General features: G+C 39.9%; 1 protein-coding gene across 1 annotated transcript in view; it reads left to right on the forward strand.

Moving 5' to 3' along the window:
• RABGAP1L (RAB GTPase activating protein 1 like) overlaps positions 1-24,413 on the forward strand; it is a 570,078-nt gene extending 545,665 nt beyond the window's left edge. Inside the window, 7 exon segments of the mRNA XM_030571947.1 lie at positions 3,054-3,146; positions 13,021-13,131; positions 15,918-16,022; positions 17,337-17,420; positions 17,943-18,014; positions 19,993-20,190; positions 21,639-24,413. Of these exon segments, the coding sequence (XP_030427807.1) occupies positions 3,054-3,146; positions 13,021-13,131; positions 15,918-16,022; positions 17,337-17,420; positions 17,943-18,014; positions 19,993-20,190; positions 21,639-21,794 (819 nt within the window). The 3' untranslated portion in view covers positions 21,795-24,413.
• The last annotated feature ends 309 nt before the right edge of the window (positions 24,414-24,722 follow it).

Here is a 24,722-nt window from a genome sequence, read left to right on the forward strand (position 1 = left end):
ACCCAGACCTTGTGAGTGTAATGAGATTGAGCCTGCACACTTTTGAATGTGCACCTTAAAGATTTGATCCACTATTAATTAAAAATATTAAGAAGTAGGTAAATTGATTGGTACAACAAATCATTTACTATTTTTCTCCCTCACTATGCCCCTTTCTTTGGGATTTGGTGGCTTTGTCCTGTCATTGGTCTGAAATTTCCAATACAGATCTAAAATTTTCAACATTGTCTAAAAGAATTGTTTACCTTGCAATATAGCACTTCAAGGTGCAGTAATTTCTAGTCAAAGGCCACGTCCAGACTAGGTATTAAAATCGATTTTAGATACGCAACTTCAGCTACGGGAATAACGTAGCTGAAGTCGAATTTCTAAAATCGAGGTACTCACCCGTCTGGACGGCGCGGCATCGATGTCCGCGGCTCTCCGTGTTGATTCCGGAACTCCTTTCGGGTTGATGGAGTTCCGGAATCGATGTAAGCGCGCTCGGGGATCGATACATCGCGTCCAGACTAGACACAATATATCGATCCCCGAGCAATCGATTTTAACCCGCCGATGCCGCGGGTTAGTCTGGACGTGGGCTAATTCTCCTTTTCCTTCATAAATACTCATGCTTTTTATATTGGTACATGCTTCTCCGCCTGTCGTTCCCTTCTTTTTCTCTCTCTGTTTTGTGCCAATAGCTGGTAGATGCAAAGCATCACACAACAGCACAAGAGACATAAGCTTGGAAGGTATCTTAGCGACACGTCATTCTGGGAACCCGCTCTATTTCTCTGAGCAAGATCAAGTAAACATCATGGAATCACAGCAGGGTGGGAATAGATTGGGTTTTGTGTAGGATTGGTTCATTTCCTTAAAATCTTACTTTGAAGTGTACATTTAGCGCTGAATGTTCAGGTAGCCTTAACAGCCATAGCATGGTAGGAAAGATGAAATGGTTTGTACTTTCCCAGGAAGCTCTGCTTTTCATATAGTTTAATGAGGTCAATTGACATATAAATGAGCATCTCCTATTAAATTATTTTCATTCAAATATGTTTTCAGGTAATAATAATAATACCATCTCCCTCTTATCACTTCGCACTTTTCAAAGATATTTATTTAAGAGGCATCCAAGTAGAATTCTCATGAACATTCCTGAATTATTGCATTGCTTGTATTCTTCCCTGTTCTTCTTATTCTCTTCAAAGTCTTTATTTTAGGGTTGTAGGTTTACGTTTAACAATAGGCTGCAACTGTTCCATTGTGCTGTATTAGCCCTCTCCACGTCTAGCACAGAAACTCCCTGTGGCAGTGTACTGCACCTTGCAAGCAGGATTGGCTTCCACATCTCCCAGCTGTACCTCCCCAGACCCTTTCTGCTGTGACTTTGGGAACCACCTCAGCCCTTTCCTATGGCAGGGGAAGAAAATCCCTAAATGGAAAATTGAAAAGAGAAACTATATTAAGCCCCACCTTCATGCGTGTGCGCACACACACATGCTGTACCCTCTAGTGGCCACATGGCCGAATGGCCACCTTCTCTTCCCAACAACCACGATGACAGCATGGTTGTGGTGCAGCCCCGTCCTGCCAGTAGCTGCAACGTGAATGTCACATGAAGCCTCCTGTACTAGCATGAAATGCTCCTGATTTTAATCAGTTGCTTAATAACAAGGGGTCAGGGGCTAGAAGACTGGCAGAAATATCACAGGAACAGATCAAGGAAAATCATTTATATTTTTATAAATCACTATGACATATTCTTCCACTGATGTCCTTGCCTGATGCCAATGTATGCTGGACCGCTGGCAGCTTTGTTGTTGCCTATTCTGGGTTGTATGGGGACATTAGAGTGCTGTTAAATGTCTTGTCAAGGGAGAAAGTAATGGGAGTATACACAAGCCACATTATAGCCAATTAAAAAATAAATGTAAAGCTGAGTATCTCCATTCTACACCTTAGAAAAATACAGATGCTGTTTCTATATCTTGACTGATTTTTTTGCAAAAAAACAGATGGATGTTTTCATGTAAATCGAGCTGTCTGTGACTTGACTTGTTGGCACAGTTGTTTACCAAATCGGTTTGTGATTTGCATCTGTGTAGCTGACTCACTGTATCCCTGCTGTGGCTGGAAGTGAGCAATGCAGCTTTATCAGTGTCATGGGGCATCACTTAACTCCGGGACACTGATGCCCAGATTTGGTGTGGGCAGGAGAATGAGAGCAGAGCCACCTCGGTCATGTTCTTCTTGCCATTCTTCCTTTATTTCCCATATTGATACCTGTTCTCCTCCTCCTGATTTCATTCAAAATGTTTCTACTTCAGGATTCTGGTTTCCTTTTGAAGTATTTAAAAATAAACGCCATTAAGCTTAGTAAGGATCATCTCCACATGTGCTGTATCAATAACTGTTTATCTTAACTGTGCCTCTTCTTACTGTCAACAAAAGTAGAGTGCAAAAATGTTACTTTTCCCCCAGCTTTCACACCATCTTTGTGGTGACAGTGAGATAAGGAATTAATTATTCAGTAGGAGCAGCAAAGTATCCTGTGGCTCCTTATAGACTAACAGACGTTTTGGAGCATGAGCTTTCATGGGTGAATACCCACTTCGTCAGATGCATGTGGTGGAAATTTCCAGGGGGAGGTATATATATGCAGGCAAGCTAGAGATAATGAGGTAGTTGCCAATTACAAAACCAGTTTCTCTTCCCTTGGTTTTCACACTTCAACTGCTAGAACAGGGCTTCATCCTCCCTATTGAACTACCTCATTATTTCTAGCTTGCCTGCATATATATACCTGCCCCTGGAAATTTCCACCACATGCATCTGACGAAGTGGGTATTCACCCACGAAAGCTCATGCTCCAAAACGTCTGTTAGTCTATAAGGTGCCACAGGATATTTTGCTGCTTTTACAGATCCAGACTAACATGGCTACCCCTCTGATACTTATTCAGTAGGGAATATCCAGAGCTTCCTCTACTTCATGTTTGCATTTAAAGACTTCTGGAAGCCTTTTCCTGTGATTCTCTAAGAGCATGTTTGTCTGACTGTATTCCACAGGTGCCCACAAAGAAGCTGAAGAAATATGAGAGAGAGTATCAGACAATGCGAGAGAGTCAGCTGCAGCAGGAAGACCCAATGGACAGATACAAGGTAAAGGAGACACTATATGGAAACCTACTCCATTGGCTAAATCACATGCACTAGTGATCAGAGGTGCCTATGTCAGTATTTCATACATACTGGGATATGCCAATACAGTACAGAAAACTATATTGGGAATTAAAGTGGTGGGTCAAATTTATCTAATTTCTTTAATGATCACATTGGCTACTTGGAGACATTCTGATTTTCCAGGAATATTTCAGTCAAAAAAATTGAACACTCGAAAAGCCCTCAAATAGCCACATATAATATTTTTCTTCTTTCAGTTTATATGTTTGTAGGTAACTCTCCTGCTGTTGCGCTTTTACTGGGAATCTGCATGAGACGCTGTGAGACTGAGGGTGATTCTCAACTACTGACACAAAAAGGAGGAAATAATACATACTGTTTAGCAAAAACTGTGCATGGTCACATCCACAAAGATTTTAGGAAGGTGAACTCATCCAAGACTGATGTGGTCCTTGTCATTAATCTCTGTTTGTAGCAAGATTTAATAATTGTTGTTAGTACAATGGGGCCCTGATCCCTGCTTGGGGTCCCTTGGTGCTACTGCAGTAGACATAATAATGAACAGGAGAAAAATAAAGCCCCAATGATGTGTGAAGCAGAATAATGTTGGTAGTTATTACATTTATTTGAATGAATATCAGTTACAGCTTCAAGGGGTCAACAACATATGGTCACAGGTTCAAAGTCAAATATCTTGGTTACTGTGGAGCAGTCAAGTTGTTAGCCTGATAGGTTGATGGCTCACAAAAAAAGATTAACTCAACAGTATATCTGAATTTCTGATTTTCAGGGTAATTGGGCACCAATGCTGAAAGCCGCTCTCTGCAGGCATGTAGCTCGTGCCACACAGAGCATCTTGCTGGGTGGGGGCCTGACTGTGTGACTATCCATTATCTTGCCAGTATGGTGTTATATACAAGCAGATATAAGTATGCATGATCTTATCCTTTCTTGTTTGTTTTCTAATGCTGCATGCACAGGCAGATCAGGAATCATTCAGTGAAGCAATTTGTGAATAATTTCAAATAATGAATAAATTGGACAGTTCCATGATCTACCCATGCACAGCTATGAACAGTGGGAAAAAGCAAAAATGTGCTGAATAAATTTACAAATTATGGCCCAGATCCTGCATCGAAAACCAGATATGCAGACACCTGCACCTGTATAGGGGCCATTGGCTTCAGTTGGGCTCCGTGCAGTCAGAGGGGGTTTGTCCATGCAGTTCTCAGTGTAGGATCTGGGCCTAGAAAGCACATTTTGCTGAAGCTGTTGACATTTCACCATGGGGGCGGGGGGTTGGTTCTTTTTATTTTATAAAAGTAATTGCCCTGTTTATGGCAAAACTTGGAAAAACATTATTGCACATGTAGGGTAGCTTGCCACTCTTAGAGAATGGGGTTTGGAAAAGCATTATTGTGCTTGTACCAATGTTGGCCATACTGAGGAAGAATTTGTCAGGAATGTTGCAGATAATGGACAGATAAGCCAACACAACAGATCTTGAAAAACTTTGCTGAGGATGAACTCAGTACTCATAAAGTCACCTTTCTGCACTCAGGTCCTACTTTTAGCACAGTTCAGTTGGACTAGAGCCTCTGAGCTTTGATTACGTGCCCAGATGTTGTTCCTCAGATAATACAATATAGTAATATGTCAATTTTTGCCTACAAGCCCTAATAAACATGTCGCACCATGTAATGTTTTTTATTGTAATATATTTGAATTTCATTATCATTGTCATAAGGATATATTCTGTTGATTTAGACTTTTATAGGGTAAGTTCTTTCTAAGGTTTGTATTTCATTTAAAATTGAGGACCCTTCTACTACACCTTTTTCCTTGTTTCCAGCAACAGCTCATCTTTCCTTCGGTGCATTTCTCAGGGATGAGGCACTGAACTGCCTATTGGGTGACTTAGCTGTGAATTTATGTGGGCAGCATATGCCAGCAACTTTTTTACTGTTACTCAATATTATACATAACATATAAGTGCCATTTTCTATGTACTTTCTAAATGAATTCTGTGTGGCATACATATAGTAAACAGTTCTACAAGATACACCTCTACCACGATATAACACTGTCCTCTGGAGCCAAAAAATCTTACCGTTATAGGTGAAACCACATTATATTAAACTTGGTTTGATCCACTGGAGTGCACAGCCCCTCCCACCCCCCCCCCCAGAGCACTGCTTTTCTGTGTTATATCCAAATTCGTGTTATATTGGGTCACGTTATATCAGGGTAGAGGTGTACTACAATTGTGTACCGTATCTAAGGTTATAGAAAACAATGTATGATGCTGAGGAATAGTACAGAGTCATGTAGTGAAAGACTGTTATAATGCATACATATGAAGAGGCAGAGTTAAGACTGTGGCCATGTCCAGACTAGGTATTAAAATCGATTTTAGATACGCAACTTTAGCTACGGGAATAACGTAGCTGAAGTCGAATTTCTAAAATCGAGGTACTCACCCGTCTGGACGGCGCGACATCGATGTCCGCGGCTTTCCGTGTCGATTCCGGAACTCCGTTCGGGTTGATGGAGTTCCGGAATCGATGTAAGCGCGCTCGGGGATCGATACATCGCGTCCAGACTAGATGCAATATATCGATCCCCGAGCAATCGATTTTAACCCGCCGATGCCGCGGGTTAGTCTGGACGTGGGCTGTGTTTGAAAGTGTAACTGGCATTTCTTGATTCCTGAGGCTAAACTGCAAATTAACATTTTTTTAACATAACTCTAATCCATTGTAGATCTGATTTTCTGTCAGAACTAGGACTGCATTCATGGCCAAGAGAATGCTAGTTAATTTCCCTATATAGAAATAACCATATTTACTGCTTGTTAATTCGGATTGTTTTCTTTCTTCAGTTTATTCAGACTAACACAGAACTACAATAATACTTAGAAAATGTAGGGTACTGTTCATCTTCAAACCACTATGCAAGCATATTAGCTATTTAAACCTTACAGCACTCATGGGAGATGGAAGAGCAAGGATTATTATTCCCATTTAGCAGATCATGAAACAGGTGAAGTGATTTACTTGGCCACACCCACAGTGAGTCACTGTCAGAGGCAGGACTAGAATTCAGGATTCTGACTTGCAGTCATGCAACTCCTTGTGTAATTTTTTATCTGGATTGGATCAGGTCAACCTTTTGTTGATGCACTGATTAGTAGAGTGATCCCTCACAACCAGCTGAGCCACATTTAGTTTAACCTTTTTATCTGATAGGTTTCACACGAGAAAGATGTTCTCTCTCTTAATGAGAGAACATGTCTGTTAAGTGTATTTACTCCAGTTTTGTATGTTTAATTTTATTAGTGTATCTTGATGAGAATGGTGAGAAACAACATTCGAAGACTATGCATATAGGGGTCAGTCAGTTATGACTGCAGGCCTGCATGGATGTGCAAGGGGGAGAAACCAAAGCCCTTCTCATCCCTTAAAAGACACCATTGCAGCCGTTGTGTTCAGGAGTGCAAGGACTATATTCACATCACTGCCAGTGCTAGGGTCCCTAGAACTGGGGGGATTGCACTCTGCACCTTGTCAAAGGGCCCAGGCTGTCCTTGCATGATGCCTCCAGGAGCTCGCATTGGGATGATGCTCTCCATGTGGGTTGTGGCTTAAAGACTCAGTTTTCCTAGCAGAAAAAAATTTTCAGTTCATCATTCAGTAGTGGGGATGGCTTTTGTTTAATGATTTCTTCTGAGCTCTGTGGAGCAGGGGTCTGTGAAGCACGTTCATCTTTTAGATGCAGAACATATTTATTCCTTCCTTGTTTTCAGCATGTGTTTTGGTTTGTTTCACTACCTGTGCAACTTTGGGATGATCATTTAGATGCACACCGACAGCCTTGTTGTATGTCACTTTGCTTAGACTCATTACGGTTCTTAAAGAATAAAACTGTCCTGTGAATTATCCTCCCCTCACATGTGGGGGGCAGGGCTTGGGGGACTGCGGAGTGAGGAGGGGTTGAAGCCTCCCAACTTAACAGATCATGTGGATCCGCAGGAAAGGGCCTCTTAAACTGACAGAGCCAGAAGCTGTCTGTTCAGTGGGCCTTCTCTTCCTGTTGCTAGCAACATGGCTCTAGCCAAAACCATGCTGCTGTTGGCATGGGTGGCTACTCAGTGGGAGTCATGGAGCGGATCTGGGAGAGCTATACAGCGCTGAGGTGTATTAACTCCTAACCACATTCCACAGCAATCCAGTGAACACCAAGTGGTGATGATGCACAGAATGGCTGGTCTCCTTCTCCTGCCCACCCTGCTCAACACCCAGTGGAGTCCCTTCTGGGCAGTACACCTACAGAGGGGCATCTGGGTGTTCTGGTGAGGGGAAAAGGACTGCTGAGGAAGCATTCCTTCTCCCCCAGCGCAGATCTCCAGAGGAACAAGCATGGACATGGAGATTAATTTCTCTGCAGTAGAATTTTTTTAAAACAGATATAAACAATCCACATGACATTCTTCAGCAGATATGGTAGAGTGGTATGTCCAAACTGACTGACAATATCCCTATAAGGTATGGACAGAATTGTAAATTTATTATTATTACATTCTAAGAACTGTCCAACCTCAAACTGTCTGTAAATTCTGAGATCATTTAAAACCGGGATTTTTTACATCATCTGATTACTCATCAGCTAGCCAGATTGTGCACAGACTGAGTGGAAGCAGTGTAGTACACTATGTTACATGTACAGTATGATGCAAGAATTAGTTATTGGGCGTGCTTATTTTCTGCAAGTCAGTTGTGACAGATTTCATTCAACACACACACAAATCAGAAATAGTGCTCTGAAATTCACTTTAGTGTTTATTTTATTTTCTTCTCAATTTAGAAATATTTCATTTAGGAGAACAAAATTCATACAGACACATTTCTGCAGCAGAATAACTTTACTGTTGGGTTTTTACATTCAGACAAATATAACGTCTGACATTTTCATAGACTAAAACAGAAACACAGCCTGAGTTGCCATCCTTCAGTAAATAAATTGACTCTTAGTTAAAACACATCACAAATTGTAAGTAGAAGCCAGTAAAAAAATAGGAGCTGTGTGTCCAAGAAAAGTACCAAAATAATTCAGAAAAATATTTTCCCCATATTCTGGGTGATTTTTCCAGCCTCTGAGAACTTCTCACATATAATATGGGTTTATAGGCTGAATCAGTTATGAAAACTTGGGTCCTGTAAAAAAAAATGTCATGTGCAAACAAAAGCTAGAATCCTACAAGTAGACCCTGCACCTATGCAGAATCCCATTGATTTCAGTGGGCAAAATAATCTGCTCACACAGAGCTCACAGCCGATTAGGACCAAAAATGTTAAATGTCACTGCTCTATTTACCTTAATGAAATAAATTAGAAAAGTTTCCTATTCCTACAGTGTGATCTTGCTGCAATAAAATAAATATATTCACTTTAGTTTTTACTGCTAGAATATGACCGTTAACAAAAGTTCACATCCAAAATTGCTTTGATGTCCTGATTTTGCACACAATAGCCTTAATCCTGCAACGAGATCTGTGAGTGGAACAGTTACACCTGTGTGGCTCCACTCCCATACAGGAGCAATTTTTAATCTATATTAATGTATAATCCAGATGTATTAGCTTTTTTGTATGCCTGAAGTGTCAATAAGTAAAAATTAATATTCCAGGAATTGTTATTTTGGTGCTAGTTGTTGCATTGGCATTCCTGAATGCAGGGGAAGAAACATTTGATAACAATTAGAGTGGTTTTCTTCTTTGTTTAAAAAACCCCAAAACTCTGCACTATGACAGCTGAAGGAATGTTTCTTTAAAACCATAGCCAAGAGTTCATCATAGTAGCAGAGAGCACAGTGTAAAACTTTGTGATGCCTTCCGTAAAACCTCTTTTGTCCTGGATAATTGTTCCTTTAAAGCTTTGTGGCCTTTTAACCATTTTACATATCTCAATTTTACCATCTTGGAATTAACCTAATTAACTGCTCTTTTGGATTGACTTATGGAGCGTTCAACCTGCTGCCATCCAGGAATGTGAATTCCAATCAATCATTTCATTTCCATCAATAAGAAACTCTCCATGTTTAAATATCTGCTTTTTGGAACAACAAAATGTGAAAATTAAGATTTCAGCAAGGTTTGTGACACAGTGATACCCAGCTTTAGTAGCAGCAGTGAAAAAAAATTGCATCATGATTGGTAATTATATATATTCATCCTTCATGCTAGCTTGATAGCAGAGGGTGGAGTTTATTAGCCTTCCTGAGTTGGGACTTGCTTGCAAATTTCAAATCAGCTTTCTTCTTTAAATCAAAAGTTTGTTTTAATAAGTGGAAGCTGGAGTAGACCATACCTTTAAAAAAACAAAGTGAGAAAATCTCAGTGTAGGATAAGCAAATCAAGAATTTTTGTTTTGTTTTTTAATTTCCTAATTATTTTGTTTGGTATTTAAAATTCACTGGATATCCTGTTTTCACTGTGTTGACACCAATGATTGAAAGCAGTAGTTGGTCTGTGACTTTGCAGGAGGTAAGTTTATTTGTGTGTGTATGTAATGTGTTTGTCTTTATTGGAAATGCAGTATCCTCCTTTTACAGACACTAACCAAATGTAACCAGCTGTCTCCTGTGACAAAAGGAGACTATTTTGGAAAGCTCCATCTTTTATTTTACTGCTTGTGGAAACAGTGATACCAACAAGAAGGGAATACTTAGTACAGTCAGTAAAAACTTTTATAAATGCTGTGTATTTAGAGACATGCAGGGAGTGATTGGGAGTCTCTGTTTACAGCTGTAGAACATCTAGCAGGTCTGACCAGTCCTAGCTTATGTGAGGTTACAGAATGCTGGTTCTGATGTTAGCCTGGGTGTAGGTAACAAACTGTATTTAAAATGAATCTGAAGATAGCCTCATTTGCAGGGGGGAGCAATGTAAAACTCTGCAAAACATTTGACAGGCAGCAAAAGTAGCTCACTTCCTTTTGTGAGAGGCACAGCTTAGTTACTGTGTTCCTCTTTTTTGTTAATATAATTGTTTCTTTGGATTTAAATAGATTTAGGAACTTGCTCCTGAGAAAGCATGCAGTTCTTCATTGGTAGGGAGTGGGGAGGGGCTGGAGAAGCCTAGTCATGGCTAATCATACTTTGTATCCTTGTTCTAAGGGAAAGGAAAGGCAACTTGATAAATTATCCTCCGCTAGAAAATAAAGGTAAATAGCTGTTGGCTGGTGTAATGAATAGGACTCATCTAACATTTTAAAACTTGCCAGGCAGATTCCTATTTAAGAGGAGAATAGTGCATTTCCAACCACATTGCTTGCTTTCCCACTTGTCTGTGAGTGCAGAGCAAGAGTTCTCACCTTATGCTGCTTGCTTTGCAGACACTGATGCTTCTGGCAAAAGCATAGCAAAGAATGTTAAAGCCAACCAACTTTCAGGGTTATTTCACACAGGTCTGTAAGGAATCCAGGTGATTTCTTCCTTATCTTTAAACAGTATTCCTATAATCAGCATTATAGCAGCTATGTTAGTAATTTCTGTCTAGTGAGAAGTTTTAAGTTAATTATGTCTCTTTTTCAGCTATATCTGCTGTCAGGCAGCTATTTTTGCAAATGAAATTGGCAATCCTTTGATAGTGTGAACAAAGTATTGAAGTAAAGACACTTGATGGCTTTCTATAGAAGATTGTAATTTAGTTTTACATCCAAGTATATATTACCCTTACCTGAAGAACTAGTTTTAACAAATTTATATTTCTAGCAGAGTACAGTGTAATTTAACTAAAAACTCAGCAGAGGTTTTTGTCTTTAAAAGATGTTTACTTGTGTCAAGTCATAACAAGGTTCTTTCATTTAAGGCTTCAGTAACCATGTAGCAGTTGTTTAATGTATGATGTCTTCAAAAGGAAACAAATCTACCTTCCTGTGCAGTGCAATATTTCAGGCACTGTTGCACAATAAGGTCACACTGAAGACTAGGTATTTGCCAAGGCCCCACTTCCTGGCACAGAGGAAGCTGTTTAACAACAGGAGAGTTTTTTTCTTTTCTTTTTTTTAAAACATCCTTTTTGAGCAGTTCTCCTTGTTTGTTTTGGCAGGCATATAAAATATTCTTGCAGCAGGAAGATGTTGGAGCAAAAACAGGATTGTATCTCTGTTGCAGGGTTGCCAGTTTTGGTTGGAGGTTTTTCTGTAGGTTTCATCATGACATAATCAATAATTAAAGATTAATCTGTAATTCCTGGAGATTCCAGGGCAATCCTGAAGAGTTGGCAACCCTTCTCTGTTGGGATTTTAATGCCTCACCCATATCTTCCATTAGGATTGTTAGGAACATAGTTGTGGAGTAGGAGGAAAATTAAGAAAGCTGAGTAGCATGTTTATGCAGTGAGTTCAAGGATTCTTTGTTTTGAAGCAATGTAGTGGTTGAGTAACTCATAAAAATTTATTACAGGGGTAGTATCTTGCTATTTTAGAGGCTGTAATATATTTCATTTTATTTTTGTTCAAAGGAAAAAATTGACATCTGTCCTCAAGTGAAGAGATGGTCTTTGTAAAATGTTATCATGTGAAGAATCCCATTCTTCAGTCATAAGGAGGTTCTTCATAAAAACTTGAAATGTTGTCTTTATTTTAATAGCTCATAGACTTCCCCCATCCTTTCTTTGGTATGAAAGACTAGAGGCCATTAAGCAAGGGCTCAGGCAAGCAAATCTGCGGCTCTTTGCAAATTCATTTGATTAAGATCCCCATATTTAGCCCATTCTTCTCAAGTCAACTGCCTGATGAGGATTCTCAGAGCATGTTTGGCAGCCTTGTCTGCTCACCCTGAGACATCTTTAACAAATGTTTCTGCCTTACAGTCCTTGGACAAGAAACATAATTCCAATGATAAAAAAATGCATTAGTTATTTCTCTCTCCCTTTTCCCCTAATTTACTTACAGTGGGGTTGCTAGTGTTTTACAACCACTTTGCACAGGGATAGGTGACAACACAAGGTGCAAGCCAGGGGAGAATCAGGCCCTAGTCTTCTATACACTGAATATTTTTTCATTTCTGAGTTGATCTGCATCATTGTTAAATGTATAAGGATTCCAGAACAAAGAGAGGCCATCTCCCCATATGCACTCTTTCTTAGCAGATGTAATTTGAATACACAGTATAATCCACTAGACTTTGGAGAAAGCAATTCAACAGAGCTGTAGAAAGGTTCATTACTAGGCCACCTTGTTTTGAGATCCAGCAGAAGGACAGTTGGTTCTACATCATTTTCAGAACATAATATTCATATGGAAGATTTGAAATCAATATTTGGTAAAATGGGGCAGGACAGAGTCTATTTTGGACCTGAATAGACTAAGAGCATCTCTTAAAAAATGGCTCTTGTTCATTACTACTGTGTTTTGTATGGGATTTTATTATCTAACCAATTTTCCTTAATGATCATCATGTAGAAGCAGAGTATTTTTGTTGTAAGAAGGGTGCTTTTGAACGCAGGGAAACCTACAATCAGTGTGTCATTTGGGCCTGAACATAAATATGTTTGTAAAGAGCACCACAGGGATGGAATTGGAATCACTGCCCTTCAAGTTACATTTCCATAGCACCGGTTCAGTTTTTCTAAACAGGCCCTGTCAGATGAGCTACTGCATCTGCTGGCTTAATTCAATGTTGTTTCCCACAGCAGCAATCCTGCCTTAACTGTGTACTCATGCCTTCTTGGTTTTTACACTCTTTCTCATTCTCATGCACACCCACAAAATATTCACTTGTCTCTTTGTTCTTTCATATTAAAATTGATAAGAATTAACTTATTCTCCTATTTGTTCCTCTCTTTCTGCAGAGGGAGAACCGCAGGCTCCAGGAAGCCAGCATGCGGCTGGAACAGGAGAATGACGACCTTGCCCATGAACTTGTAACGAGCAAAATAGCCCTCCGAAATGACTTGGACCAGGTAACACAGGCACTGATTTGTAGCCAGGCCTGAGTCTGAACTCCTAACATTAGGTGGTGAGGAGGGCAATGGCAGCATTTTGCATTCACAATTGAATGAGTGCAAAATTGAAGGCATTATTATTGGTGCTTTTATCTGCTCCCATTGAGTTGCCTAACTACCATCAAGAAGCTAAGTATCTAATGGATGCAGTTCTAGGCACAAATATTGGCACCAGTGGACACCAAACTACCTGTGCTATTGCACTGTTTTGGAAAATGTAGGCCTTAATCTCTCATGCAAATATCAGAATATGACTACTAACTTGAAAAATGTACACCATACTCTTCAAAACTTTAATTTGCTATAATGTCATCCAGTATGTCTTACCTCACAGGTTCCTCTACTCTTCCAAAACCATCTAATTTTAGCTCCAGTTACCAAGGTAGCAGACAGCACTCCCAAGAAAGCTGAGTGAATGTTGAGATGTTTAGTATTTCCATCAGTAATCTGGTTCCTACAAAACCTAAGCTTTGGCACAAGAGGACAAGTGCTGGGGGAGCTGTTCACATGATTAGGTTGACTTTGAGAAGGTATACACACAACTGGGGTGCTGTCTATCTCTTTGCAATAATGCAGTGCACTTCAGAGCTTCAGTGTATTCTGCTACATTCTTTAGAGGTGAACTGTTAGTAATTATTACTGTATTAAATAATAAACAGGAGATTCTGCACTCTTATTTCAGTGAATAGCATCTTATTCAAACTGAAGCCAATAGGTGCTGTTGTGGGGTAAGGTGCTCCTCGGTATGAGTAAGGGTATCTGAATCCAGTTGTGCATGACTGTGCTTTGACTGTTTACGATTCCCAATTTACATAAAGAAACACAGTCCACGCCACAACCCTGCAGTCACTCTGCCTTTTGAAAGTCAGTGTCTGCTGTTTTGAGCTCAGTTATGACTAAGAGCCTGAGCCATGCTGGTGGGGGAGATGCACAAGAGGCAAAGGATAAGGGCAATGTCTCTGGAGGCCATGAGTAGATGATCAAACCTTGTGGAATGCTAAATGTGTCCTCCCCAGCAGCAGTTGAAATACATGCCAAATTGTAACACTTGCTAGCTCCACAGCTGCTTATTGTCTTCCCATTCCTGCTCTTATGTTTTAGCTATCTTCTATGTAGGAGATTGAAGTGGCTCTTTTACCTGCAGTTCACCCCTGCTGGGGCAATAGCTTTGCCTCTCTATGTGCAACTGACGACTTCCTTCCCCACAAGAATTAATAACACTTATTATGGTGCTAGGCAGATTAGCACCTGGGACTGAGCAAACAGAAAGAGGAACTGATATTCTGATAGTTCTTTCAAGTGTTTTTACTGGTTATGTTGAACCATGTATTATGTTACTGGTCTAGGATCTAAAACCGGTTTGTTTGTTTTTCTTTTTAAAGTTGGCAGGTCTCCTTTACTATCTCCTTACCTCATTTGCTCCATCAGATTCTAGCATCACTATCCTCTTCCTTTCACTATTCTCTTCTTTGCGCCCTCTTCCATACTGCCACTATGTGTGGAATAACCTATCAATCCTCCCACCTTACTCTTATTCATATCCTTGCTAAAGACTTGCTTCATCTCCCCCCCCCCCCACTCAGGATTTCCCCCTCCTCCAAACACAGTGAGAGGAGTTAGTGTTCTGGGAGTGTGGGGAAATCCTGGGGGTGTCCCCACTGCATCTTGGTTATTATTGTAGATGTAAGCTTCTAAAGGTAGGGACATTATTCCTGTCTCAAAGCACCTTGAGTAACATCCTGGCCCCACTGAAGTCACTGGAAAAACTGCCATTGACTTCAGTGGAGCCAGGATTTCACCCATCCTCTGCATTTAACTGCTATTATTAACCAATGGCAGCATGGCAAAGAAGCAAGCCATAGTGCCAGTGATGGTGGGAAAACATGGTGCAGGTCACATGCACAATGTCTGAATTAGGTAATCAATCATTTTGCAGTGCTTTTTCCCATGATTTTGCAGCCAGTTATTTTCCATCAATCTGCTTATCAAACAGAGTGAGTGCTGTGATGCAATATTTATCTAAGAAATGGAGAAGTTAACTAGCCAGTGAGTATACTTAACACTGACAAAACCTCTTTTCATGGTAATCAGCTAGGCTAGCAAGGTACCCTCACCATACCAAGACATTTCTGATACTCTTGAACATCTCGTCATGCCTACCTCTTCAAATGGGAGAGCAAATTCACACATCCTGACCAACACGTATTATCTGGCTTCTCCAGAAAATATTTTTGCAGCGTTTTTACAATGATAGATAATGCTTTTCTGCTTCTTATATTGGCCTGCACACTAAGTATTGAAAAGTGTAAAGTGCCACACCAACTCTCCTGTGATGTAGGTATCTTCCCCATTTTACAGATGTGGCAACCAAAGCACAGAAAGATCAAGCCACTTGCCCTAGGTCACACAGGAGCTTGGTTGAGAACCTAGCCCACTATACCATGCTGCCTCCCTTCTGATTCATAGTCTTCCTTTTATTTATATCAGTCACACATCTCCTAATATAAGCCAGGAGTCTCACACATGCTCCAGGATCCTTAATTGCTCTTAATGTGGCTTAGCACATTTCCTGTTAAGAGTATCAAATAGTTGTGTGGCCTTTGCACAGCAGCTGAAACATAATACAATAACCAAGCAAGCAGTTACTAGAAAAAAAAATGTTTCTCCTGCAAAAAGTGAGGGTGGGAGAACACAGGAGGAAGAGTTGCATCAAGTTTTTTTAGCTCATCCCTTCTGATTGTTAGGCTGAAGATAAGGCAGATGTCCTGAACAAGGAGCTTCTCCTGACTAAACAGAAACTAGTGGAGACTGAGGAAGAAAAGCGGAAGCAAGAAGAAGAAACTGCCCAGGTAAGCCTTGTTTAAGCACTTCCACTTAACCAAACACACAAACCACAAGAATTTGAGGGAGTATCAAACATTTGTTAGTGCCCATCAAAACATTTGTTCTTTAAGTCAGAGTGAAAATAAAAGATCCATATAAAGAGAAAAAAATTAACATTCTCTATTTCTGAGTATCTTTTGTGTTCCTACTGGAGCACTGAGGGTCCCGTTTTCCAATTTTAATCCTGTCACCCAACATTTCATCCCGTCTCCCAACATCATTTTTACTGCCATTATGTAAAACACCCACACTCAAAGACCCTCTTCAGGGTTTACAAAAGTAGCTGGAGGCATGGCTGTTACATAGAATTTGCCATACTGGATCAGCAAGTTAAAGCTATGAGCTGTTAAGTGCTTCCAGGCCCTAAGCCCAAGGACAGAATGGAAATGATGTTTTTCCCAACTGGGTTTCACCTGATACTGGTTTATAATTTTTTTTTAAACGTTTAGCTATTTTAAATCCTGAACAGTGACCTACATATAAGCGTGTTTCAATAGCAAAAACCCCTCTCATCATCCTTGAGGATTTCTTTGCTACCTATCTGTAAGCAGAAGCTGGAGCAATGAGACTTATTTGCTTCATTGCATTAACAAAAGGTTATCAGTCTCCCACCCAAAAAACAAACAAACAAACACCTATCCTTCACAGTTCTGTTTCTCTAAACTAGAGAGTCCCAGGCTCTCTCCATGTGTCGCTAGAGTTACCATCTCTGGCAAGAGAGACCTTTACTTCTGTTGAAAGATCTGTGTTCTTTATAGTGCTGAATGGCAAGATGGGATTTAACAGTATTTTAATGCACTGGTCAGTACTGCGATTCTGAGCCATTGGAGCTGGAGAAGTCATTGTGATAATCCTGGCATGCTCCTCCTCCCTTTGCACCCAGGAAAAAATTATATTTGAGTATGGATCTGGGGAACCCAAACACTAAACAATATTTGGCAGTCTAGTGGGCTTGTTTGTATTCAGTCATAATCAAAGATGTTCCCCATACTCTAGAGCAGAATTTCCCAACCAGAGCTATGCAGTAAATGTCCCTGTTTTTAAATGGCTGTTCATATTGCTGAGAATACAATCATACTACTAAGATAACTTCACATTGAGTAAAACAGGCTATAACAAAGCTTTTGAATGCCAGGCTTTATCAAGTAATGGGAATTGGTAATGAAGAGTTATAGCCTTATTATAGATGCAGAGTATGTTCGAGTGATGTCGTCACTCACATGTTGGAAAATTCCTCAAAGCCCTCCCACTAATACGATTTCTCTCCTTGAACTTTCCAGCTGAAGGAAATCTTCAGGAAACAACTAGAGAAGGCGGAATCTGAAATAAAGAAAACTACTGCCATTATTGCGGAATATAAACAAGTAACATTTATAAAGAAAACTCCTGTTTCATATAGTTATTTGTAAACCATTTTTAATGTCTTCTTACTCCCTGTCTCAGGCAAGCTGACTGCTCAGCATTCTAGTCCCAGTACTTTTGACCAGGGCATGTCTCATTTCAGGCTTTCTAAGAGCATGAATTGTAGACAGTTATATTCTTTCTGGAGTTGTCCAAGTGGAATCTGCCACTTTCCGTAGAGAAGAATACCTCCTTATCAAGCTATTCCCAACCCGCTAAGTGCAACTGCCTCTTTTGCCCTGCTCCTGGCTAAGGATGTAGGCCAGCTCCCCATGAAATTAGTCAAATCAATCTCAGTGTTAAGGTTGCATCTTGAATACTACCATTTAGACCTTTTTTGTCAGCCTTGCTACCACTAATGGATTCATTCTGAGGAAATAACTGTGTATGACTTCGGTGAAGCTGTAATAAAATAATGCTGAAATGTACCACAAGGATTTTTTTTTGTATAAACTTTATCAAAGGAGTGGTTTTCTCTCTTCCAGATTTGTTCCCAGCTGAGTACCAGGCTGGAGAAACAACAGACAGCAAGTAAGGAGGAACTGGAAGTTGTGAAGGTGAGAATGAGGCTTCTGTATATGAAGTGTCATTAACGCAAATATTCATAGATGCTGGCAGTAAGATACTGAAAGGAACTGAACTGCAGCCATATAGTGGCAGCCTTGTGAGCCAGGAAGATGGTCTAAAATACCCTCTCAGATGTTTCACAGGATGGAAACAATTGTAGAATACATATCCGAAACAGCATGGTGAAGGGACATCAAGTATGCTAGAGCTTCCAAACTGGAGTGCTCAGAGTGCTTATATTTTTCCCTGCAGAAATGTATGAATTTGGCAGGAAGCATGGAGGGATAAGTCTTTATACGTTCTAATAAGATGAGAAAGGGAGCCCTTTGTGGGAGCTTCTGAACTGCATCTCCATTTTGCATAGTGCACGCACACAGGCACAGCCCAGGACAGAAAGAGCAAAGGTTGCTTTGGACCTGATGGATTCTGGGCAGGCCAGGGAACTGCTCTTATTATGGTGGGCTGGCCTGGTCTGCCCCAGACTTTCCATAACCATCCCCCTCCTGTCCTGAACACCAAGGCCTTGTGAGGTCTGCATAGAGATGTCTCTGGTTGTCCTACATAGTCTCCACACTAGGGGAATTTTCCCCAATAAGGGACTTCACAGCACCTGTATGCTGCCACAGCAACATAGATGGAATCCCTCCGTTTCTGTAGTTTTCAAACTTCCTGAAATATATAATCTGTTGCTATCAAGTGGCAAATGTCTGCCTTTTGCTACGATTATAAATTTTGCTGCTTACTATTTCTGAAACATTAAACCAAGGGTTTTACTCATGCTTTACAAGTAGTTGGCAGTTTAGCAACCTACATATCTTCCCTCTTATACAAAAAAAGACATTTCTGAAATGAGAATGCCAGATACTCTACTTACTGTTCTAAAATTACAATTTCACAAAAATAAAGACTGATTGACATTCATCTAGTTTCTTAAAAGTATTTCAGTAAATGTTTTTGCTTGTTTACTCTTGCTGAGTGGTCTGAGACACTGGCTATTGTTAATGGTGACCAGATATTCAACCCAATATTAACAAGAAGACGGAAGGAATGTAAGCCAAAATAGAGAGAAAAGTTTGAATAATATTTAGATAAATGAGATGTATTCAAGTCAGCAGGGCTTGATGAAATTCATTCTATAGTAGTTAAGGAAAATAGCTGAAGCAACCATCTTCGAGAACTTATGGAAGACAGGTGAGGCCCCAGAAGATTGGAGAAAGGCAAACATAATACTGATCTTTAACTAGGGGAACAAAAAGGACTCAGAGAATTATAGACCAGCCATCTTAACTTCGATAACTGAAAAGTTACTGGAACAAATTGTTAGTCAATTTGTAAACACCTCTTCAGGCCAACCCAATATGGCACTTGCTGTTGTCAAGTGTTCTTGATACTAGGAGCATTCTGCAAGATAGTATCACTATTACATGCCGGTATTAATAGCAAAGTAACAGCCATTGCATCCAGCATGGAGTGCTTGCTTGTGACGAGTAGGGAAAACCTGGGTGGGAGCGGGTTTCTAAGCAATATCACATGGCTGTAATATTTCCTTTTCCAAAGCCATATTAACCTTAATATTTGATCAAAGGTATTCCTTTTTTTTTTTTAAAGCAGCAGGTTTAGCCCAGAGGAAAAAACCCTGCAATCTACTTTATCAACAGCTATGCTAACATTAACGCAGTACTGCAAAAATATCACAAGTCTTGACAACAAGAGGGTAAATGTGACTTCCAAAGTCTAGATGTGTTGAAAAAATGCTTAAAGTATTAGGAATTCTTATCCTGGTGCATGTGCTCATATCTGTTGTTCATGAACTTCTAAAATCATTTGAGGTAAGATCGCATGTGACAATCTCACACACTTAGTGGCTCTACCATTACCACCAAAAAGCACATCTAACGTAAGAGCGACTCTTCCAGGAAACAGGACATCTGTAACATTGCTAAAAATGGATTCTCTGGCTGTTCCCAGGGTAAAGTGATGACTTGCAAACACTGCAGTGAGATTTTCAGTAAGGAAGGCGCATTGAAGCTGCCTGCTATAAGCAGAGAGACCCAGGGAACAGAAAGAGATGATGAGAAGGATGCACTCAAGAAGCAGCTGAGGGAGATGGAACTGGAACTGGCACAGACCAAATTGCAGCTTGTGGAAGCAAAGTGCAAAATTCAGGTATATGTACAGGTATCCTACTACAGAAAAGACTGATTGTATTAAGTCCTATCTACCCTATGGGGAATTTAGTTGCAATGTGACTGTCTCCTTGACTTTGGTTCTGCAATGTAGATGGTGCTAGAATGCTACTGTGCTTGTATTAAGCGACACTAAGGGCTATATCTACACTGCTACTTCTGTTGGTAAAACTTCTGTTGGTCAGAGGTGTGAAAAAAACACACCCTCCCCCCCTCACTGACAAAAGTTTTGACAGCACTTTGTCAGTGTGAGACACTCTCTCGCTGACAAAGCTACCGCTGCTCATTGGTGATGGTTTTATTTTCCTGGAAGGAGAGCTCTGTCCTGCCAGCAAAGAGCGGCTACGCAGGAGCCCTAACAGAGGCATAACTGTAGCAGCACAGTTCTGCCACTGTAAGGTACATTGTGTAGACATAGCCAAATTGTAAAGGCATCTCCCTCTTCCTTTCATTCCTGCACTGAAGCTGAATACAGTCATCTTTGCATTCCTTACAAGGCTAGCCAAGCCAAAGGGGGCTAAGATGACTGCAGAAGAATGCATACTGCACCCTCTTAAAGGGTGGCACAATGGCCATGTTTAACCTACATGGTAGATAGCTCTGGAAAGGGTATGAAACTCAGTGCCTCCTGTAGATCTGCTAGGGGTAAATGTAACTGTACATCATTCCCAATCCATGGCAGAAACTATAAAACACAATCCAGCCTTTTAGTAACATAGTGCTATGTCCAAAATATAGCTCTCATTTATGGCCCCTAACTTACCCCAGCCCTGTCTGGCATATGATTTTCTGTTGTCTACCCTTTTGTTCAGAAGTACCTTCTCCTCTTTTGCTAAGCTTGTGGAGTCACTGTCACCACAAGTCTCAACCTCCATCATGGATAGTAGTATCCCTTGCGGCATCCATCAGTACCTGTGGCAAGGAGCTTCATCCAAGCAAGGCAGCCCCCCACTCCTCAAACACTACCATTCCTCTATTGGTTCAGAGGCAACTCAAGAGACACCCTTCCTTTCATACCATTGTTTTACTTCTAGATATCTCTACGCACAGCTGCCAAGCCATCAAGGCACCATACCATTGTTCTATAACCCTAATGTAAATTAAATCTTGTGTGCATATGCTTGTGTCTGTACCATTGCTACACCCACACATCACCTCTGAGGGTTTATTTTATGCCAATCTAATTGGACTTAGCTGATTTTGTGAATTCCCAGGAAACTGGGATGTTCCTTTTCTCTCTTCCCTTCCAGTCTTCAAGAAAAAGGGCTCTAATTTGTAGTACTATCTTCTGTAGTTCTACTGCCTCTCCCTCCAATCCCACCCCCATGACTGTAGAAGGAAAGAACTGAGTTACAGGGATTGAATTTGAAGATGCCTCTCTGTAATCAATTATTTTTCTGATCAACTCTGACTATTCTACTTCCTTAGGAGCTGGAGCACCAGAGAGGAACCCTTATGAATGAAATCCAAGCTGCTAAAAACTCTTGGTTTAGCAAAACCCTGAACTCTATCAAAACAGCCACGAGCACACAGCCAGCACAGCAGCCTCCACCATCCCAGCCACCCAAAGACAGCAGTACATAGTTCCAGCCAGACCCCAGGCACAAGAGCACAAAGAACAAAGGGTTTCCTCTTGGGGAAAGGACAAAAGACAGGAATGCAGGCATTGAAGTGAAATCCTTCAGTGTCTTTACTCATTCTGGTGTGACGCGTTCCAAAGGGAAGTTATTTAAAGAATCCAATTTTATGTTGAATACTTATTTCCCACCTGCCTTCCTGAAAAGCACGTTCCAATACCTTCATCCTTTTACACTTTATTTTATATGCTTAGATGTTAAGATGGATAATAAATCAAAACTAAGTGTTCAGTATGTGAACTAATTATAACTACAATTTTTATCTTGCATAAAACAGATCTTTTCTTTTTGAGAAAGAAGGAGGGCAGCATAAAGTACTGAGGCATAAATCTTGTCAAAGAAAGCACAGTATAATGCTAGGCTCTATACTCATACCATGGGATCATCTCAAGTTTACAGTGGCGAATGCATTCTGCAGAGAAGCATTTCCCATTCATTGTAAGTCTTAAGTCACAGCCAAAATAGACTTGTGCTCTCTCTGGCATAGCACAAGTGTTTATAATCTTCCCTGTGAATATTCTGCGTGTTTGATTTTGGCAATTAGTTTCCTGCACAAATTCAAGGAGCGCAGGTCTTCCAGTGCTGAGTGGCAGCACTGTTTAATTCTTGTGCATCACACCTGAACTGGAATTTAAAGTGAAATCTTCTAGTTCCCTTCTTATTCAGTTTTATTTTCAGAACTGGAGAAATGATTCCCTCCATTAGAACAAAGGGAAGGCTATATTACTTTGGGGGGGGGGGCAATAAGTAGATTTGAAACCCTGCTTAGTTTTGACATTCTACTACTCCGTGCACTAAAAGCTATTTTTTTCAGTGTAAAGTTGGTGGAAATATTTTCACATGAAACATTGAGCCAAGGTTTAAGCATTGGACTTGGCACAAAATGGAAACATCAAATCAAAAAGCTTTTTGCACAGGAGAAAAAAAAACCATGGAAAAATCTGTTTGCTTTTGACACTTTATTAGGGAACCCTAAGTTGCTGTTTTTGTTTTGTTTTGTTAAAGGACAAAAATATTAGAAATGCAAGATAACAGACTTTACTCATGAGGTAAACTTTACTGATGATTATTCCTGAGTCTGTCTGGAAACAGGATTGTCTTGTTTTATATCTCTAAGTTGTAGAAGTGCAAAAGCAGTTGTGACTTTTTTGATTGAACATAAATGTTTATAGAAATACTTATTTCATGAAAAATGTAACTACTGCTTAAACTGATGGAAATATTATTTTTAAAGTATATTTAACATGTCTATAAGAAGGTCTCACAGATAAATATTGTTGCTGGACAAGAGGTTAGTTGTGCATTAAGTTTCCCTAAGTTATAAAATGTTCCAGGGACATTAGCCCTGTTTTGATTTTAACTTTAATGTAATATCTTATCAGCTCTGTACAATAAAGTTTGATACTCACATCCTGCTTCATTTTCAAGCATATTTTCAGAAGATTTTTACATATAGTACAAGTTTAACATTTACCCTGTGCCAAATGAGACATTTTGAAAAGCAGTCAGCTGTTTGACGTAGAGATCCAAATGTAGTCACTATCCTTAGGTGACAAAAGGCCTGCAATTTGGTGATGTAAGTTCTTTTTTTTCTAAGAACACAGCCGAATAAAGAGTTACGTTCCTCTTGTTAGAATGGCTTATAAACTTACCTGGAGGAACAGTATTTTGTCTAGAAGTTGTTACAGAGTGGAACCAAAATAAGAGGGTTCTTCAAATGGAAACTGAATTTTGGCATACTTTCCATAATCAGCTTAGTGCTATTAATATTTATCTGAATAAAGACCAATGTTCCTGTCCAGTGGAATTACTAATTTCAGCATTGAGGTGTCACTGGCAAGTGAATTAAACTTGAACTAAGTTATGTAATAAACTGGAGGTGACAATTATATACAATTAAATACATTAGGATAATTAATTTATTGTAGTACCTAGAGTACTGTGCTCACAGCCAACATTGTTCCTGTATCAAACCACCAGTTTTGTCCAAATGTCTCATTTAAATGCCAATCCTTAATTTAAATCATGCCTACAGGTTGATTTATACTGTTTTCCAAACAAGGTATTTAGTGCAGTATAAACAGAAAAGTGAATTTAAAATGGCACTTTCTGGCATGTCTCCACTCACAAAAATGTTTGCTACCTGTAAGCCATGCTGAGCCCTGACAGTTATTGGAGAGGAAATTGGATTCTATTTTGCCTTCACATGATAGCAATAAAATTATTGGTCAAGTGCTGATGACAGATTCTTCACTCCTAGTAATGATCCAAGAGGCTTGATTTTTCCCTCCGCCTCCCAAAATCCCAGGTTGAGTGTCTATCACCTCTAATTAGAAGAATGAATAACATTTGACCTTAAAAACTGTAAATCTTGTTTGGAATCTGTGAAAGAACAAATAAAATAGCTCAATGTCATTTTCAAAATCACTTTCCTGACTGTAATGACAGTGATACTCAATAACATGGAAAGCTAACAAGACTGTAGGGTTACAAGATAGGAGGTAAAATCCAACTTCCTGGCTGTATATACAAATAACCTAACATTGTCATAAGGATAAAAAAAAAAGGGGGGGGGGTTTAGTTGGCCCTTTCAGTGGTGAAAGACGGAACCAGGTACATGATGGAAATGTGCACCTCCAGGGTTGGCTGATGTTTTGCATAGATTTTTTTTTCAATGGGAAACTTCCTGAATTAAAAGTCTCACTGAAAATAGTTAACATAACTCAAAGCGTAGAAGTAATAATTGTTTGTTCAATATCAAAATGCATGCCCAGTTCCAGCAGTTGTACTAAAGGTAACTTGTGTCCATCTATATGTAAGGAGCAAGCATTACTACGGATTTTTATTTTTACTTCCATTCAGAACAAGTAATTCT

This window comes from Gopherus evgoodei, chromosome 8, assembly GCF_007399415.2.
Source record: "Gopherus evgoodei ecotype Sinaloan lineage chromosome 8, rGopEvg1_v1.p, whole genome shotgun sequence".
Taxonomy (NCBI): Eukaryota; Metazoa; Chordata; order Testudines; family Testudinidae; genus Gopherus; species Gopherus evgoodei.